Here is a 20985-nt window from a genome sequence, read left to right on the forward strand (position 1 = left end):
TTGCTGTGAGAATTACATGGGATGTTTGTAAAGCACATAAGCTATATGACATAGATTTTCTTGAATTGTTAAAACCTGCTTTGTTTAATATTTTGCAAGTTTGCTTTAAAGTGTCTTTGAAAGTGTATGGCTTGTGTTAAAAAATGAAAGGCCATGATGCACAAATAAATACAAACCTCCTCCCTATATGAAACACAACCATGCCTTTAAAACTGACTCCTATTTGGTTGAGTTCAGAGAAAGAGACTTGCCAATCTGGATTTCGAATGAGCTAAACTGCATTAATTTGCTGGTCTATTCACATTTAGCACAAACACTATAGTTAGAAAAACACTGTGGAGCTGTTCAGAAATGGAGATGATGTTCACAGTGTATTTTAAAGGTGGAAGAAAATAGTTCAACTTCATTTGAAAGGCAAATAGCTACTAATCTATGTGAACAGGTAGTTGAACTTCTGGGCATCTTTTCACTTCTACTAATCATGAAAAAAAGAGGGGCAAATGTGAACCTGGAAGTGAGAAGAATCATAGTGTTGTAGAGCTAAACGTAAGTTAAAATCCAGGAGAGTCCCCTCATTACTGTCGAGGAAACTGAGACCTGGAGAATATATAATAGTGAACTTGCTGTAAACCACATGATTAGGTGGTGACAGGGAACAGACCTTATGATTCATGTAATGACTCAATATAAACTCAACTCCCTGGGTAAATTAAAACATGTTGATAAGATGGTAACTTACAATTGATTGATCCTTGACACCAGGGAAACAAGCCTTGTACTGGAATTAATAGTGGGTGGTGTCTGTATCAGAGTTTCGCCCAAAGAGGAAGGCTTTAGGTATTTCTGCTACTGAAAGACTGTCGATAAGGGAGGGCCTATACAGGGACGATGGACTTCATCTGAACCCTAAAAGCAAGAGGCTGTAGACACTAAAATCTAAGAAAGGCAGCAGCACAATTTGCAGACTATAAAAATGGAAGGGAATTTAATGGAGTACAGAATATCAGGTGAATTGCCTTGACAATGGCTAGAGAGGTTAGAAGGAAATTTGGTGGCTTGGATGACGAAAACGGGAATGATGAATTAAATGACCCAGTAAGTTGAGTGAAAAGAAAGCATATGACATTGAAAGAAACTCAAGTTACAAAAGAAGGGTAGAAGCTTAAAAGGAAAGAGGGAGAATGTTAGCATGATTGCTAGCAACTGAACATCTTAATAAAATTTAAAATTCCACAGAAATGTAGGTTGCTGTTAAGGTAATTTTGTCATTTTCTTCACTATGGTAAAACCATTTAGTCTTTGTGGCTCTTAATTCCTTTCTTGGTAAGATAAGAATTAGAATAGTATACCATCCTAAAGCTCTGTTAGTCTATGACGTTTAAAAGAATCAAGGATCATTTACTTGACTCCTGCAAGCAGTGGCAATTTTGAATCTATTATTTTGTAATATCCATTAGCTTGGGATGGTTTTATGTACCTAATACACAGGAAATTCTTATTTGAATTTATGAATATATTAGTTATTTGAGCTTATAAAAATGAATTCACATAGGGTAATGATACTGAATAATGACAATGATATTTTAGCTCTAAATGTCTAATTAGTTTTGCAAGCAAAACTCACATCTGGAAGTTTTGGAAATCTGATTAAACATAATATTGACAGATTGTGGAGCTTCTACAGTTAGTAAAAAAATTAAGGTAAATTTAACGGATTAAACATTTAATTGGGGTGGAGGGAGGAGTGGTTGTTTCAGAACTCAAATATTTCGGTAAACACAATCTTTTTTTTTGTTACAGCCCATTTAGCTAATGAAAGTGTCACTACAATGAAATAGATTTTTATCCCTAATTGTTTTGGGTATAAACCCATCTGGATTGGTTTACCTTTAATTCTAATTTTAGAAATATAGCAACTGTAAAATGCAAATATAATACTAGATCATAAATTACAGTTTAACAAACTTTGAAAAACATTTCATGAAATTAAGGTACCACTGAAGTTCAGTTAGCATACTAAACTTAAGGAAAAATATTTCTCTGTAAATATTTCAGAAAAAATGTAATATAGAAAATAATAGATGGCTAAATATTGTATTTGATTTTAAATATTAAGGCAAGAATACATCTTAAAAACCACAGGACAGTTGAAAAGTAAGTATATAGCTATTTTATAAATCAAAATAAGAATGTGTACCTTAGGATAGTGTTATGAATGACATCAACTGCATTTTTTTCTCCTGAAAGTCAAAATGGAAATAAAATATTTGACATTATGACTGATAAGTGTATAAATCTTGGTTATCATATGAGGGATATCTTTCCTCCCTGGCCTGATGCACAAAGCACAGGAACTGGCAAAATGTGGTCTATCCATCAAAGGGAATATTACTTGGTTATAAAAAAGGATACCTCACTTTTTAATTTTCAAAGCAAGAACACATATTCTGGAAGAAATTTAGTAATCATGAATCAGTTGAGTTGTTTCACTAGTTCATGAGCCAATGTGAAGAAAGAGAGTATATGAGAGCATGAGTGAGGTGGAACGGAGAGGGACCGAGTTAGTGCCCCATAGGAAATGGAAAGACATGAGAGCTGCTGTATGATTTATGAATATATAATTAATATCCAATGAAAAAACAGCCTTCTTATACCATACACACAATAAACTCAGATAGACCCATAGACATAAATGTAAAAGTTAAAACAATAAAACTTTTAGAAAGAAACCTGAGAGTAAATCTTCATGACTTTGGGTTATGCAAAGCCATATTAGATATAACACTAAAAGCACAAGTGACTAAACAAAAAATTAGATATATTGGATGTTTATTGAAATTCAGAATTTTCATGCTGAAAATGATATGATCAGCAAAGTGAAAAGACAACCTAAAGAATGAGGGAAAGCACTTGCAAATTTTATATCTAGTAAGGGACATGCATCAAGAATGTATAAAGAGTTATTACAACTAAATAATAAAAAGCCCAATTAAAATGGGCAGAGGACTTGAATATGTCTATTTTTCTAGAGAAGATATACAAATGACCAATAAGTATATGAAAAAATACTCAACATTCTTAGCTATCAGAGAAAAGCAGATTGAAACCACAATGAGGTGCCACCTTGTACCCACCAGCATGGCTGTAATAAAAAAGACAGATAATAACAAGTGTTGGTGAGGGTGTGGAAAAATTGGAACCTTAATATACTGCTGGTGGGAATGTTAAATTGTTTAGCCCCTTTGGAAAATAGTATAGCAGTTCATCAACAGATTAAACATAGAGTTACCATACAACCCAGCAGTGCCACTCCTAGGCATAAATTCAAGAGAAATGAAAACATATGTTCAAACAAAATCCTGTACATGAATATTCATAGTACCATCAGTCATAATAGCTGAAAAATGAACACAACCCAAACGTCCGTCAACTGATGAATGCATCAACAAAATGTAGTCTATTCATCAAATGGAATATTACTTGGCTATAAAAAGAATGAACTACTGACATACGCTACAACATGGGTGAAGCTTGGCAACATGCAAATGAAAGAAGTCAGTAACAAAAGGCCACATATTATATGACTCTTTTTTATATGCAATGTCCACAATAGGCCATTCCATACAGACAGGAAGTAGATTATTCTGACTAGGGCTGAGGGGATAGGAGGGATTCCAGGGGTGGGGGAGAATGGGTTGGTGACAGGTAATAGATATGAGGTTTCCTTTTGGTGTGGTGAAAATGTGCTAAAATTGATTGTGATGGTTGCATAAGTCTGTACAACATTGAACTGTATACTTAAAATTGGTGAATTGTTATGTGATTATATATCAATAAAGCTGTTTTTTAAAAAAGCCTTCCTCACAAACAAAACAAAAACTGTTCCAGTTGATCTTCTTCCAGAAAATGACAAAAGTTTTTCTGTCTGAGGGTGGATTTGACTGAGTGTCCTACCCTGAAAGCTTCTTAGTTTGCCTTGTGGCTTTGATATGACAGACAGTATTGTCTTTGAAGTGACTGTAAGTATTTATGTATGTCGTCTGTTTTTCTGGTGCATTGGAAGGGTAATTTTTGAGTATGAAGGGTCAAATCTTCTGGGCACAGCTTGCCTCAAGAGCTCTGGTAGGTTCTTGTATGAAGGTTCTTTAACATGTTGCTAGACTCCCCTTAAATCCAATTTGGATCATGACCAGTTTTAGCATATATTCCAGAACTCAGCATGCAGCAGTTCCAAGGGCATGTAGCCCAGTTGTTTAGTATCTTATTTTTGAAAGTATGAATTCTTTCTTTTTTTTTTTTTTTGGTGTTTTTATTTTTATTTTATTTATTTATTTATTTTTTCTTTTATTATTATTATTATTATACTTTAGGTTTTATGGTACATGTGCGCAATGTGCAGGTAAGTTACATATGTATACATGTGCCATGCTGGTGCGCTGCACCCACCAACTCGTCATCTAGCATTAGGTATATCTCCCAATGCTATACCTCGCCCCTCCCCCCACCCCACAACAGTCCCCTATTTGTGCTGTGTACTGCTTTGATTTTTACTTTGTCCTAATTATTTGGGCAGACTGTTCTGTTAATCTTTTTATCATTTTATAATAGCTCTTAAGAATGTTGAATCCACTTAAGAGAAAAAGAACATGAAGATAAAGGACAGATACAATACGGGAAGAAAATAATGAAGGAATATATATTTAATTCCATCAAAGAGACATATGTCAATTTCCAGGTTTGGGGAAGAGAAGTGAAAATAGACTAATAAAAACTAAATTTGATTAACAGCGTTTCACTGTTGTGCACAGAGCCCTTGCTTACCAATGGGTGTTGTTCCACGCATTGCTTTGTAAGCTATTTGGAACTTGAAAGACACTTTCCTATAAAAGTTGGGGCTAAAATCCAGAGCACAAAAGCCCATTTAATCTGAATTTCATGTATATCTAAATTTCAAGATGAAGAGTCCTATAAAGACTAATGAAATATATAATTGATTCATTCAACAGATCCGTATTAAGCACCCATTGTGCTGGTTATGGTGATAGATGCTTTTCCATGTTAGATGCTTTTAGAATTCCTACTCCTCCAACTACAGTAGGATGGGGCTAATTAATTACTGCCTTCATTCAATAAATATTTATCGAGCAGCTGCTGTTGGGCTGACATTGCGCAAGCTATGTAGGCTCTGAGGTTGCAGAGACAGGGATCCTGCTTCTACTTTTAAGGAGCTGTCAGTCTGGTTGGGGGAATATTACAAGTAAAGGGAGAGCTTCAGATTATTTTGGTAAGTGCTTCCATAGGGGTAAGCACAGGGCATAGGAGGAATGAAAATGAGGGAAAGGATCCCAAGCTGAGATTTGTTTTCTGTGGGAGGTGGAGAATAGATCTCAAAGCAGGTGAAGCTTAGAGCATTTTGAAGAATGAGTTAAAGTTGGAAATGAGAGTATGGGAGCAGAGACATCCTGGGCATAGAGATATGAGGACCTGAAAAAAGAAAACAGGTAGCTACACATTGATTGGGTATGGCTGGAAGCGGAGATGGGCAGGGTGGGGATGTGGAGAAAGCTGAGGCTAGAGGTAGTGTTGAATACATGTGTCAAGAGTTCAGGAAAGAGAGGGATGGAGAAGCTGCTCTGCTGGCCATCATTATGGAGGTGGGAGTTGGAGCTGTGGGTTAAGATTTGCAGAGACAGCATGTGGACTCAGTATGTTAGTCCATTCTCATGTGGCTAATAAAGACATACCCAAAACTGCTTAATTTATTAAGGAAAGAGGTTTAATAGACTCACAGTTCCACATGGCTGGGGAGGCTTCACGATCATGGCAGAAGGCAAAGGAGGAGCAAAGGCACATCTTACATGATGGCAGGCAAGAGAGCCTGTGCAGGGGAGCTGTCCTTTATAAAACTATCAGCTCTCATGAGACTTACTCACTAGCATGAGAAAAGCACGGGAAAAACCCGCCCTCATGATTCAATTACCTCCCACCAGATCCCTTCCATGATACATGGGGATTATGGGAGCTACAATTCAAGATGAGATTTGGGTGGGGACACAGGCACACCATATACTGAGCAAGTGCTCACAGTAGATTCCTGAGGAGCACTGGTGTCAAGAGATGGTAGAAGAAATGAGTTGGCTTCAGGGGCTGAGATGAGCAAAGAGAACAGAGGAAAATGAGGCTGTGTTTTCATGCAGGACAAGGGAAGGAACTTGGTTAGTGGCCACCTGTTCTGCTGAGAGGATGGCAAAAGAGGACTGAAAAGCCTCCACTGTATGCAGCAACTAGGAACAAGTTATTGTGTTTCTTAGACACTTTTGCCTCTGAGCTACAGTCAGGTCTCAGATGCTCTGAGAATCTGGTCCCCACTTGAAATGAATTTCAGAAGCATGAGCTTTTTTTCACCCCTTTGGCTTAGTTATGGCAGGATTCCTGTTCACAGGGTCCTGTAGTTTTTTAGTGTTTTATTTGTGTTTATGTAACTTCCTTGCATACTCTGTCATCTCCAGACTCTATCCTGTGTCTTAAATTTATATTAATTTACCAATAATCTCTTAGGGAAAAAGTTTATATGTCTTTATTAACTATCAACATGTGGTTTGGGATGTCTCTTCTAGAAATCAGGGACACATAATTAGCTTGTGTCTTAAATTGATGTTTTCAACACTATTAATGCAGGTGCACAAACCTTTATCTGGAATTGTAAAAACCAAACCATCTAAAACTGGAATGTTTTTCTTGTTGTTAAGATTGTTTTAACTGAGATGAGGTTATTTAGAGTGTTTACTTATCTCTGTTAGTTTGAATAATCATGTTTTAATTATTAATGTGTTTTATTACAAGGTGTTTTCTCAGACTCCACTGGGGTATTAAATAATATATGGTACATATACCATATTGTCTTTTTAAAATCTGAAAGAACCTGAATCCTGAAACATATCTAGTCCCAAGGGTTCCAACAATGGACTTGGCATGTCTAAGCTAGTGACTCATCTGGGCTATCTGTGATTTCTTAAGTAAACCTGACTTTCCTGCCTGCTTTGTGGCCCCCGAGAGCCTTTTAGTGTCATAGAAGAGGGAGCTGGTGGTATTGTAATTGTATGTTGGTAACCTGCAGCCAGGCATGGGCAGAGATCTTTTTATGATCACCATGTACATCTGCACCAGGCTTGAGCCTGGCATGTCATAGAGTCAATACTGTTGATTAAGCAGATGGATTTGTAAATAGTGATTTTCCCTGAATTCACTTTTCTTTTCCTATCCTGCCTCCAGGCTTGGTTATAGCTCCACTCTGCCAGCTGTGAATAGGATGTGGACAGGGGTTTCTCCAGGGCCCACGCATGGCCAGTAGTTTCGTCTTGCAGGCATCTCTGACGGATTTTGCTGCTGCTAGAGTGTGGTATATGGGTTGGATTCTGAGGCCACACTCAGGAAAGAGTACCATAACCAATTCACAACCTCTACTTTTGATATAGAAGATACATGGTACTCTTTCCTGAGTGTGGCCTCAGAATCCAATTCATATACCATACTCTAGCAGCAGCAAAATCCATCAGGGATGCCTGCAAGATTAAACTACAGGCCGTGCATGGGCCCTGGAGAAACCCCTGTCCACATCCTGTTTAGAGCTGGCAGAGTGGAGCTATAACAAACCGAGAAGCAGGATAGGAAAAGAAAAGTGAATTGAGGGAAAATCACTTATTTACAAATCCGTCCGCTTAATCAACAGTGGCACATATTCCATGATTTTGTTGATCCCAATTACTGTGGAAAGCAAGGACTCCTTGGGTCCCAGGACTCATTTGTTTTGTGTCATTTTGGTTTTGAGGCCCAGCTCACTGGCCTTTATAGTTCCCTGGAACCTGGCATTTGTACTTTATGTGGACCCAGCAGGAAAGTGTGATGGAAGGACTATGTACTTGAGAATCAGAAAGGGCCCACCCACATGTTACTTAACTTTTCTGGGCTTCAGTAACTTCATCTGTTGAATAACGATTTAATAGCTTTCTCTGAGGATATTGTAAGTTTTAAATGGAATATTATATGTAACATGAGGAGCACATCATAATGCCTAATAAACGTTGCATAGAGTTCTTTTGTGCCTACAAATTATTTCTTTTGCTCGTCACAACAACTTTGTAAGGCAAGGCAGGGATTATTATTCCCATTTATATATGAAGAAATGGAAGGTCAGAGAAGTAAAGTGACAAATGGCAAGTCACACAGCTAACAAGTAGCAGAACTAGGACCCTAACTTTGGGTTTTTAAAATTCTGAATCCTTTATGCTTCACTTCTCCTCTTCTTCAGTGAAGAAAAAAATTTCTGGCTGTAAGGGGAAATTTTGATCTAGTTTAGTTTAATTCAGCTAATGCTTTCAGTGTGCTAACAGTGACCCATCTTGGGGTTGTGGAGACCTAACACAGACCCTGCAGCTGCAGGGAACTTGCATTGTTGAAAATACAAGGCATAAGGTGCCTTGGTCATTATGAATAGAATGCCATGAAATCAGGGAGCAGTAATGAATGATATTTGGGGCTATGATATTCTTATAGACTCATAAAGTATTCTAAGCTAAGAAGGCCCTAAAATCCACTTCCACATATTATGTATGCTAGATCTATGTTGGGTTAAGAGAGGGTAGCATTAGCTATGTGTGAGGACACCAGGACATGCAACCTGAAGAAATAAGACATTAAATGAATAAAATGTTAATAAAGATTTAAATAGCTAGTCAAGATAGAAGCCATCACAAGACGATATATATTTATATGCTTAATGAATTTAATACATTTTTAATGCATTAAGAATAGAGACAGCATTTATTGCAGGAATTCAGCAGAGAGAGCAATATAAAGTTCTTTGGCCAAGATTTCATAATTATGTGTCGACAGAGGCAGATCTTGAACAGAGATCTCTGAACTCTCACCTATAATACTTTTGCACTTCAGCACTGTATGAGAATACATCTGGGCTCAAGTGATGGAAGCCAAATTCCGAGGGGCTTAAGCATACACACACACACACACACACACACACACACACACACACACGCACATACACACTAGGTTTTACTGACTCACATTAGTGAAAAGTGGTGTGCTAGAAAAGCATATCCAGTGAGTGCTGGATACAAGAATGATTTGCTCCAGTTCACGGAGGGTGTTGAAAGCAGTAATCTAGCAGCAATCTTGGTTCTGCTTTTTTTTTTTTTTCCTTTTTTACTGTGTTGACTTCTTTCTTAGGCAGAATTTCCCCAGATGATGGCAGATACCAGTTTATGTTCTACTTGTTTATCCACCACAGCTGCAGGAATGGGGAAGCTCGCTCATAATATTTCCAGCAAAGTCCCGAGGCTGGTTATCATTGGCTAGACTTGAGTTTTTTGCCCAGCCTAAAATGAAGGAATGTGGGATAAATCTCACCCAAACCTCATGAAGATATGGAGAGGAATGGTTTTCTAAAAAAAAATCAAGATATTGTTACTAAAAAAGAGAGAAAGATGCTAGAAGGTCAAAGTTAACATCTGCCTGCCACAACACATATGTACAATTGGGACATTTCAAAAAGAGGTTTAAATAGTAAGAACCTAAATCTTTATGTATTTATCCACATAGTGATTTCAGGTGCATAGATCCAGATTTATATTTGGTATTTTTCTTTTGCTTGCAGGACTCACTTTAACATTTTTTGTTTTGCAGGTCTGACAGTGATGAATTCTTTCTGAAAAGTGTATTTTGCCTTCGTTTTTGAAAGATATTTTGTCTAAGTATAGAATTCTGTCAGTTTTTTTCTTTCTGCATTTAAGAAATATTGTTTCACAGTGAGATTTTAAAATAAGAATTCTGCTGTCATCCTTATCCATGTTCCTCTGTATATGAAACATCTCTTTTTCCTCTAACTACTTTTAAAAAATAGATTATTTTTAGAGCAATTTTTGGTTTATGGAAATAGAGAGCAGAAAGTACCAAGAGGTCCCATATACTCTTACCTCTTCCTGCCTTGTTTCGCCTGTTAACATCTTAGATTGGTGTGGTACGTTTCTTACAATTGATGAACTGATATTGGTACCTTATTGAATTAGGGTTCTCTAGAGGGACAGAACTAAGAGGATAGATGTATATATAAAGGGGAGTTTATTAATGAGTATTAACTCACACAATCACAAGGTCCCACAATAGGCCATCTGCAAGCTGAGGAGCAAGGAAGCCAGTCTGAGTTCGAAAGTTGAAGAACTTGGAGTCCGATGTTCAAGGGCAGGAAGCATCCGGCATGGGAGAAAGATGTAGTTTGGGAAGCTAGGCCTGTCTAGCCTTTTCATGTTCTTCTGCCTGCTTTTTGTTCTGATTCGATTGTGCTCACCCAGATTAACAGTAGGTCTGCCTTTCCCACTCCACTGACTCAAATGTTAATCTCCTTTGGCAGCACCCTCACAAACACACCCACAAACAATACTGTGCATCCTTCAATCAAGTTGACACTCAGTGTTAACCATCACACTTATTAACTAAAGCCCATAGTTTGCATTAGTGTTCAGTCTTTGTCTTCTGTTCCTGGCTAGTTTTAACTGATTTTAAGGAATGTATTATATGCCTTGATGGAGTTTTCACCATTTTTCTCAGACTTAGACTGTGTTGAGCCTGTTGAGTTGGTGGGCTTATAATTTTCATCAAATACAGAAAACTCTGGGCCATTTTTTTTTGTTGGTTTTTTTGAGATGGAGTCTTGCTCTGTCAGCTGGGCTGGAGTGCAGTGGCGTGATCTCAGCTCACTGCAACCTCTGCCTCCCGGGTTCAAGCAATTGTCCTGCCTCAGCCTCCTGAGTAGCTGGGTCTACAGGTGAGTGCCACCACGCCCAGCTAACTTTTTATATTTTTAGTAAAGATGGGGTTTCACCATATGGGCCATTATTTTTTAGATTTTTTTTTCTGCCCCCTCTCTCCTTCAGGGTTTCCCATTACATATGTATTGTGCTACCTGAAATTGTCCCACAGCTCACTGGTGCTTTCTTCATGTTTCTTACGTTGATTATTTTTCGCTGTGTTTCATTTTGGATGGTTTCTATTGCTGTTTTCAAGCTCACTAGTCTTTTATTCTGCATTGACCAAATCTGCCATCAGTCCCAATCAGTATATTTTACAGTGTTTAATTTTCATCTCTATAAGTTTCATTTGAATCTTTCTTCTCTTTACCTATCAGGTTCAATCTTTTGTCTAGTTTGTTGAATATATGGAATATAGTAATATAAACTGTCCTTTCTTACTAATTATTCTCTGTGTAATTTCTAGCTCCATGTCAATTGATTGACTTTCCCCCTCATTACGGGTATATTTTCTTTTCTGCATCCCTAAAATTTTTTTTCTTTTCCTTTTTTTGGGGGGGGTGGGATCTTGCTATGTTGCCCAGGCTGGTTTTTAACTCCTGGCCTCAAGTGATCCTCCCATCTCGGCCTCCCAAAGTGCTAGGATTATAGGTGTGAGCCACCAAGCCCAGCCCCAAAATTTTTGATTGAATATCACACGTTGTGAATTTTACCTTTGCGTGCAAGATACATATAAATATTTTTGAGCTTTGTTCCAGGATGTTGTTAAGTTATACAGTGGCTCTTCAATCATTTCAGATCTTGCTTTAAGTTTTGTTAGGAAGGGCTAAAGCAATGGTCTACCTGGGGCTGATTGTTCCTCATTACCAAGGCCAAATCTTTCTGAAGAGTTTACCCTGTGCACTGTTAATAATGAGGTTTCCATTCTAGTTGGAACAGGCATTATTCGTGGCTCTCAGTGAGCCCTGGGTACTGTTCCTGCCAATCATTTCAAGTGGTTCTTTCCATGATTCGGAATCCTCACATGCATGTATTGATCAGTATTCAGCTAAACACTCACATACTGTATATCTCTGGAGTTCTTTCTCTTGGCAGCTTTCCTCTTTAATACTGTTTCTGTGAGCTCTTACATCCTTGACCTCCCTGGACATCTAACTCCATCTTCTCAAATTAGGGAAACCACCAGCCTTATCTTGAGTCCTCTCCTCTGAGCTGTGGCCTGGTAATTTTCTGTAGGGAGCCAGCTTGAACAGTCATAGGACTTACCTTTCTCATTTCTCACCTCTCAGGAATCCCTGTTTTTTGTTTACTAGAGTTCAGTATCTTGACAACCATTGTTTATGCCCCCATCTTTGCCTGTTTTATGTCTATGTGGCGGTAAATTCGGTACTTGTTATTCCATCTTGATCAGAAACAGAAGTGTCCTTGATAAATTCTTAATAGTTTTAAAGGTTGCCTGTGGTTTCTCTCTCTTTTTTTTTTTTAACATAGAAAGTTCTATTTTTGAAATTTTATTTCTTGCTTTCCAATTCATGTACTTCATTTATTTTTCTTGTCTTATAGTACTTCTAAGACCTCCAGTACCCCCTCAAAAGGAAGTGATGAGAATAAGTATTCTTGTCTTGAATTATCTCTGAGGAATGCTAAAGTTTCGCTATTGACTGTGATGCTTGATAGATTTTCTGTCTCAGGTCGAGAAAGTTATCTTCTATTCCTAGTTTTTTAAGACTTTCTTTTTTAAAAAATCAGGAATGGATGTTGAAATTTTTCTTTCTTTTCTTTTTTTTGAGATGGAGTCTTTCTCTGTCACCCAGGCTGGAGTGCAGTGGTGCAATCTCGGCTCACTGCAAGCTCCGCCTCCTGGGTTCACAGCGTTCTCCTGCCTCAGCCTCCTGAGTAGCTGGGACTACAGGCGCCCACCACCATGCCCAGCTAATTTTTTGTGTTTTTAGTAGAGACGGGGTTTCACCATGTTAGCCAGGATGGTCTCGATCTCTTGACTTCGTGATCTGCCTGCCTTGGTCTCCCAAAGTGCTGGGATTACAGGCATAAGCCACCGTGCCCAGCCTTGATGTTGAAATTTTTAAAATTGATTTTCCACATCTATTGAGATGATTATGTTTTTCATCCCTAACCTGTCAATGAGATTAATTATATTTAAGAGACTTTCATGATACTTAAACTTCTTTGCATGACTGCTATAAACTCTTTTTGTAGAGATAGAATCTTGCTATGTTACCCAGGCTAGTTTAGAACTCCTGGCCTCAAGCAATCCTCCTACCTCGGCCTCTCAAAGTGCTGGGATTACAGGCATGAACCACCATGCCTGGCCTATGCTGTAGGCTCTTATTCTTAATGTACCACTGACCCTTGAATAACATAGATTTGAACTTCACAGTTCCATTTTTATGGGGGTCTTTTTCAATCACACATGGATCAAAAATACACAACTTGGAGGCTGAGGAGGGAGGATCATTTGATCCCGGAAGTTTGAGGCTGCAGTGAGCTATGATTGTACCACTGCAGTCCAGCCTGAGTGACAGAGCAACACCCTGTCTTTGAAAAAAAAAAATAGGAAAGGAAAGAGAAATTACAGTATTCCTGGGATTCAAAACTTGCCTATATAAAGGGTTGACTTTTCTTTTTTTCTTTTAATTTTACTTTAAGTTCTGGGATACATGTGCAGAATGTGCAGGTTTGTTACATAGGTATACACATGGCATGGTGGTTTGCTGCACCCATCAACCCATCATGTTTGGTTTTCTGTTCCTGTGTTAGTTTGCTGAGAATAATGGTTTCTAGCTTCATCCATGTCCCTGCAAAGAATATGAACTCATTCTTTTTTATGGCTGTGTGGTATTCCATTGTGTATATGTGCCACATTTTCTTTATCCTGTCTATCATTGATGGGCATTTGGGTTGGTTCCAAGTCTTTGTGCGTTCTGCTGGGCTAACTGCTGGACTTGAGTAAGTGCTGATAAGCATATGTGGGGGTTATATCTTAGAACCAATCTTCTGCATATACTAAGGACAACTATTTTTAATACCTTATAAATTTTGTGGCCGGTGTGGTGGCTCACACCTGTAATTCTAGCACTTTGGGAGGCCGAGGTGGGTGGATCACGAGGTAAGGAATTCGAGACCAGCCTGGCCAACATGGTAAAACCCCATCTCTACTAAAAATACAAAAATTAGCCAGGCATGGTGACACGTACTTGTAATCCCAGCTACTCAGGAGGCTGAGACAGGAGAATCGCTTGAACCTGGGAGGCGGAGGTTGCAGTGAGCCAAGATTGCGCCATTGCATTCCAGCCTGGGTGACAGAGTGAGACTCTGTCTAAAAAAAATAAATAAATAAATAAATTTTGTTTGCTGCTATGTAGTTTAGGATATTTGCTACTAGGATCATAAGTGAGATGAGCTACTATATAAATTACCTTCCTTGAGTTTACATTATTCTCATATAATTATATGGGAAGTTTTTCCTTCTAAAACAGCTTATATAAAAGAGCAGTCATCTAGTCTTTGAAGGTTGGAAAAAGGTGTATAAAACCATCTGGGTGTGATAAGTCTTTTGGAATTTTTTCTAAATATTATTTCTGTAATGGTTATTGGTCTATATGTTTTATATTTTTCTTTTTAAAATTGCTTAGTTGCTTAAATTTATTTTTTTCTCTTCGGATTTTTAAAGGTTCACTGTATATATAGTCTTAATCGATCTTGTTAGTGGCTTATCGTTAAAACATGCAGTTTTTGGCTGGGCATGGTGGCTGTATTCCTAGCACTTTGGGAGGCCGAGGCAGGTGGATCACCCAAGCCCAGGAGTTTGAGATCAGCCTGGGCAACTGGTGAAACTCTGTCTTCATAAAAAATTAGAAAATCAGCTGGGTGTGGTGGCACACACCTGTAGTCTCAGTTCCTTGGGAGGCTGAGTGGGGAGGATCCCTTGAGCCTGGGTGGTTGAGGCTGCAGTGAGCTGTGCACTCCAGCCTGGGAGACATTTTTAAAAAATGCAGTGTTTATCTTCTCTGCTTTTGTTATGTTTTCTTTATATTAATATTTTTATTAATACCTGCTTTTATCTTTTATAGTTCTTCCTTGTATTTTGCTTTGGTTTAAACTGCTGGTTGATAACATCTTAAGTTGACCATTTATCATACTAATTTTTCAATCTTTTTTGCTTTCCAATATGTGCATTAAATCAATCCATGAATTTCCTTTAAGTACTACTTTAACTATACCCCACAAATGTATGATATGTGATGTGTTCATTAGTTTTCAGTTATAAATATTTTATCATTCCAATTAGGGCTTCTTCTTTGACCCATCAATTATTTAAAAATGTGGTTTCTGGTTTCCAAAAGCATTTTTATAATTTTTAAGAGACTTTTATTTCTAACGGTGTTGAAATTAGAATGTGGTCTAATTGTAGCTCTGAAGCTTCTGTGCTCATGGCCTGATACAGGGCTAATTTTTGTAAATCTTCCACATATGCATGAGATTACTATGTATTCTTTGATTATTTTCCATCCTTCCTTAACCTAGTTTAATCCCTCTAATGTATTATCTTCTGTGTGTTTGTGGGGTGTTATGCACTAAATGTTTACATCCCCCCAAAACACTCATTTGTTAAAACCCTAATCCTGATGGGTTGGTACTTAGTAGAGTCTTTGGGAAGTCATTAGGTCATGGAGGTGGAGCCCTCATGAATGGGATTAGTGCCTTGATAAGAAAAGGCAAGGGAGTTAGTGAGCTCTCTTTCTGTCATGTGAGGATAAAAAGGGAAGTCAGCTGTCTGCAGCCCAGAAGAAGGCCCTCACCAGAGCCTGAGCATGCTGGCATCCCGATTTCAGACTTCTAGCCTCAAGAACTATAAGAAATAAATGTCTGCTGTTTATAAATCACTCAGTCTATGATACTTTTTTATAGCAGCATGAAAGACATAAATTGGTTCTGAGCAGTGTGGGGTGCTGCTGTAATAAGTATCTACAAATGTGAAGGAAGCTTTGGAACCGGGTAATGGGTAGAGGCTGGAAGGGTTTTGAAGTACATCCTAGAAGATGCCAAAATTGTCATGAAGGAACTTTTAAAAGTGATTCTGGTAAGGGCTCAAAAAAGAGGAGAGCTCTAGAGAAAACTCCCATCTTCCAAGAGAATATGTAAATAATCATGTCCAGATTGTTGGTAGAAATGTGGACAGTAAAGTCCATTCTGATGAAGTCTCAGATGGAAATGAAAAAGACGTTTTTTGGACAGTAGAGGAAAGGGGATCCTTTCTCAAGGACATGAGCCTTCTCCTGCCCTCAGACTGAAACTTACATCATCGGCTGTCCTGATTCTTAAGTGTCTGGACTCTGACTGGAACTTATGCTATTGGTTCCCCTGGTTCTCAGACCTTCAAAGTCAGACTGAAACTACATCACTGGCTTTCTTGGGTTTCCAGCATGCTGACTGCAGACCTTGGCACTTCTCAGCTCCCATGATTGCATAAGCTCATCTCTTACAACAAATCTTTCTACACACATTTATATCCTATTGATTCTATTTCTCTGCAGAACCCTAATACAGTATTGTACTAATGTTTAAATTCCTTTGTGCATTCACTATTGAAGCATGTGCTTTATTCTTAATAGTATAATAGACGCTAAGGGCAGAGACTAGAGAAGTAAGAATTACGACTGCAAATTCCTCAGAAATGTTAGGGGAGTCATGACTACATAAACCTAATTAGAAAATGTAAATAAGAAAAATAATAGAAGGTGAACTAAACTCTGTATGACAATTACGAAAATGAATGGAACAAAAGGCATTATTATACCTAGGGCAATTTTTTGTTCAATGGTGCCAGGCTTGTTTTTAGGTGGTTGAATGCCTAAAAAGTCGAGGTGCTTTTTCTGGAACCCCATGAAACTTTAATGGATTTATTTTCATCATGAATCAGGAACCATTTTACCAGTGGAAAATATGACTGGATTATGGAAGCCATTTAACAGTCACAGCCATGAATGTGCATATCCATGACAAAGCAAGCTGGAGAAAGAAACATGATTAGCTATTTCCAAGTTTCTTTGTTAATATTCATTTGTTTTATTACCTGCTTATTCTTGTCAGCATGTGTGTGATAACAGGCATCCACAGCATAGAAGTATTAGGGGGAGAAGTGAACATTTAGAAAACCTTTTCCATTTTTCTTTTTGCAAATGGAGAAAAGTTATTTACTATTAGATTTTATCAGGGAATCATTTGGGGGCTGCTACTCTAGCATAAGCACACCACCACCAAATATCTGATCTACAGGTTGTATGATTTTTTTTTTGGAATATGGCTTTTAAAAAAGCTGTTACTTAGTTAAGTGAGTTTTTTTTTTTTTTTTTTTTTTTTTGAGATAGGGTCTCACTCTGTCATCCAGGCTGGAGTGCAGTGGCATGATCATGGCTCACTGCAGCCTCAATCTCCCAGGCTCAAGCGATCCTCCCACCTCAGCCTTACTAGTAGCTGGGACTACAGGTGCATGCCACCACGTTCAGCTAATTTTTGTATTTTTTTGTAGAGGCACAGTTTCCTCATGTTGCCTAGGCTGGTTTCAGACTCCCGGACTCAGGTGATGTGCCTGCCTTGGCCTCCCAAAGGGCTGGGATTACAGATGTGAGCCACTGTGCCTGGCCAGTGAGTCTATTCTTAATATTCAGTCTATTTATTTTCAGTTGTGATATATTTGGATATATTCATTATAGAGTCGATGCTGAGGAGAGTTTGTAACTGCCTTATAGAAATTATCTCTGTAGCTTGACTTGGCTGTACTGTGAGATAAAAGAATAACTTTAGAAATTGCCTTGAGGATGATTTACAGCATGGGATGGGAAGACTAGTAAATGAACTGAACAGCTAGAAAGCTGGAAACTCACAACACCTGAAAATTGCAAGAGCCATTCATGATCTTTTTCAGCCTGTTTACACATCCCAGGCCCTTCATTTTAGAATCTATGGCTTGAGATTAAAAAAAAAATCTTTCTAATCAGAGAATTTGCAGATTAAAATGTTGACTCAACATTTTCTTGTAAGGATTCATTGGAGTGATAGAGAAATATTGGGGGTTTGGGGAAAGAAAGCAAGAACAACCGTTTGGTTTTGTGTTTTCTCTGCATGTGCAGAAATTTAATTATCAGGCCACCTCAGTTCTCAGCAGAGTAAATTACAGTCTTGGCCATTAATTTGTATGCAAATGCCACCATAGTAGGGAAACAACACAACACTTGGGTCCTATCAAGCAATTCCCTTGTAGGAGGCATACAAATGAGAGAGCAGAGCTTAGAAGAGTCAGAGAGGCTGACAGTTTCACACTTGCTTTTGTCTAGGTGAATCTTGTTGCAGTGATGAAACAGCTTAGAGTAATCATCAAAGCCAAATGTTCAGAAAACATCGTTACTTGAGAGAGTCCTTGCAGTGAGAAACGAGGGCCCAGTGAATCTGACTACAGATATGGATCTGTTTAGAATACTACCTATGGTGAGGGTTTTGTGATCCCTGCAGTCAGAACCAATCACCCTACCTCTCAGTACTTTCATCATGGCTCTTCTTTTATCTTTGATGGGTTTGGTCTGGTGGGGAAAGAAAATAAGCCTCAAAGAGGCTAGAGGAGCCCTTGATATAGGGTGGATCCCTTAGGTGAATAATCAGCAACACAAATCCCTGCTCAAAGATGCAAGGACAACTTGGGGCTGATATTGGTGTATTAGTCAGGGTCCTCTAGAGGAAGAAAGCAAATAGGATGGATGGATATATAAAGGGGAGTTTATTAAGAAGTATTGGCTCACATGATCACAAGGTAAAGTTCTGCAATAGGCTATCTGCAAGGTGAGGAGCAAGGAAGCCAGTCCGAGTCCCAAAACCTCAAAAGTGGTGAAGCCGACAGTGCAGCCTCCGTCTGTGGTTGAAAGTCCAAGAGTCCCAAAGCTGAAGAACTTGGAGTCCGATGTTCAAGGGAAGGAAGCATTAAGTGTGGGAGAAAGATGGAGGCCAGAAGACTCAGCCAGTCTACTTTTTCCACGTTCTTCTGCCTGCTTTTTATTCTGGCCATGGTGGAAGCTGATTAGATGGTTCCCACCCAGATTGAGGGTAGGTCTGCCTTTCCCAGTTCACTGACTCAAATGTTAATCTCCTTTGGCAACACCCTCACAGATATACCTAGGAACAATACTTTGCATCCTTCAGTCCAATCAAGTTGACACTCAATATTAACCATCACAATAGGTAAACACTTTTTCTCATGGGCATAAATATAATGGGCTGAATATGGCACCAGAAGGCCCCAGGTTGTAGTATCATTGTCTGTATTCAGAGTTAATTGGGTTTGACCTTAGTTCGTGGCTGTTGGGACAGGGAAGAGGGTCCAATAACTAGAGACATGGGGGTGGGGTCAGACAAGTAAGCTCTGGGCTGGATTTAAAGGCTTGTCTAGGAACTCACAATAGAAATAGGAATGCCAGAAGAACTTCCCAGGTAAATACAGTGGGGAGTAGAGAAATGCAACATTTCATGGGTACTCGGGCTTCTTTCCTAGGTTTAGAGCAGGAAGACAAGTACTTATTGGTTCATGACTTATGGATTTGAGCTTTCTCAACTGCACAGAAATGACTTAATGCTGGGAATATTTGAGTCACCAAGCGGAGATCCTCTGGGTCTCGCAATGGAAAGAGGTAAGGCTGCTATAAGATATAGATTTCTTTTAAGCCACTTAAAAAAACTCCATTGAGGCACACTTGAAGTACAATAAACGGCCCATAAAGTACACAAGTTGATGAGTTTTGACATATTGTACTTGTGAAACAAATACCACAGTCAAGAAAACATATATTTACATCACTCCAAAAATTTCCTCCTGCCTCTTTGTAATCCATCTCTCTCTCTAACCCCACCCCAGGCAACCAAGGATCTGTTTTCTGTCACTATATATTATTTTGAATTTTTAGATTATTATATAAATGGAGTTACATAATGCACATTCTTTTCACCTTTTTTCCCACTAGTTTAATGCTTTTGAGATTCATTCATGTTGTTGCAGGTATAAATAGTTCCTTCCTTTTGATTCCTGAGTAATGTTTCATTGTATTTATATACCACAATTTGTTTATCTGTTCATGTGTTGCCAGGCTTTTGGTTTGCTTCCAGATTTTGACTATTACACATGAAGCTTCTATGAACATTTGTAAGTCTTTGTGTGAACATGTGTCTTTGTTTTTCTTGGGAAAATATCTGGAAGTGGGTGGCTAGGTTATATGGTCAAATGTATGTTATGTTTAAGTTCTTTTTTTTTTTGAGAAGAGTCTTGCTCTGTCACCCAGGCTGGAGTGTAGTGGTGCAATCTCGGCTCACTGCAACCTCTGCCTCCCAGGTTCTCCTGTGAGTGATTCTCCTGCCTCAGCCTCCTGAGTAGCTGGGATTACAGGCATGTGTCACCAGGCCCAGCTAATTTTTGTATTTTTTAGTAGAGATGGGGTTTCACCATGCTGGCCAGGCTGGTCTTGACCTCTGATCTTAGTTGATCTGCCCGCCTTGGCCTCCCAAAGTGCTGGGATTACAGGCATGAGCCACCATGCCTGGCCTAAATTCTTAAGAAACTGCCAAATAGTGTTCAAAAGTAGTTTTATCATTTTACATTTTCACCAGGAGTGTATGAGGGCTCCAGATGCTTTGCTTCCTTGACTTTGATATGTTCAGGTTTTTAAAATTTTGTCGATAGCAAAGACATGGAATCAGCCTACATGTCCATCAGTGGTAGACTAGATAAAGAAAATGTGGCATATATGCACCCTGGAATATTATGCAGCCATAGAAAAGAATGAGATCATGTCCTTTGCTGGGACATGGATGGAGCTGGAGGCCATTATCCTTAGCAAACTAACACAGGAGCAGAAAATCAAATACCACATGTTCTCACTTATAAGCAGGAGCTAAATGGTGAGAACACATGGACACATAGAGGGGAACAACAGACACTGGAACCTTTGGGAAGGTGGAGGGTGGGAGGAGGGAGAGGATCGGGAAAAATAACTAATGGGTACTAGGCTTCATATCCGGGTGATAAAATAATCTGTACAAAAAAAACCCATGACACAAGTTTACCTATGTAACAAACCTGCACATGTACCCCTGAATTTAAAAGTTA

The 20985-nt window shown here is 38.7% G+C and overlaps 1 protein-coding gene across 3 annotated transcripts in view; it reads left to right on the top strand.

Annotated features, from left to right (window-relative positions):
- Positions 1-20985, top strand: part of SYT16 (synaptotagmin 16) — a 342174-nt gene that overhangs the window by 240371 nt on the left and 80818 nt on the right. The window contains exon 1 of one of the 3 annotated variants that reach the window (XM_054448011.2): positions 19387-19516. The exons of the other annotated variants lie outside the window; for them this stretch is intronic. Within the exon in view, the coding sequence (XP_054303986.2) occupies positions 19414-19516 (103 nt within the window). The 5' untranslated portion in view covers positions 19387-19413. Of the gene's footprint in view, positions 1-19386; positions 19517-20985 lie in introns of those variants that run through there. 3 annotated transcript variants of the gene reach the window in all.

Source organism: Pongo pygmaeus, chromosome 15, assembly GCF_028885625.2.
Source record: "Pongo pygmaeus isolate AG05252 chromosome 15, NHGRI_mPonPyg2-v2.0_pri, whole genome shotgun sequence".
Taxonomy (NCBI): Eukaryota; Metazoa; Chordata; class Mammalia; order Primates; family Hominidae; genus Pongo; species Pongo pygmaeus.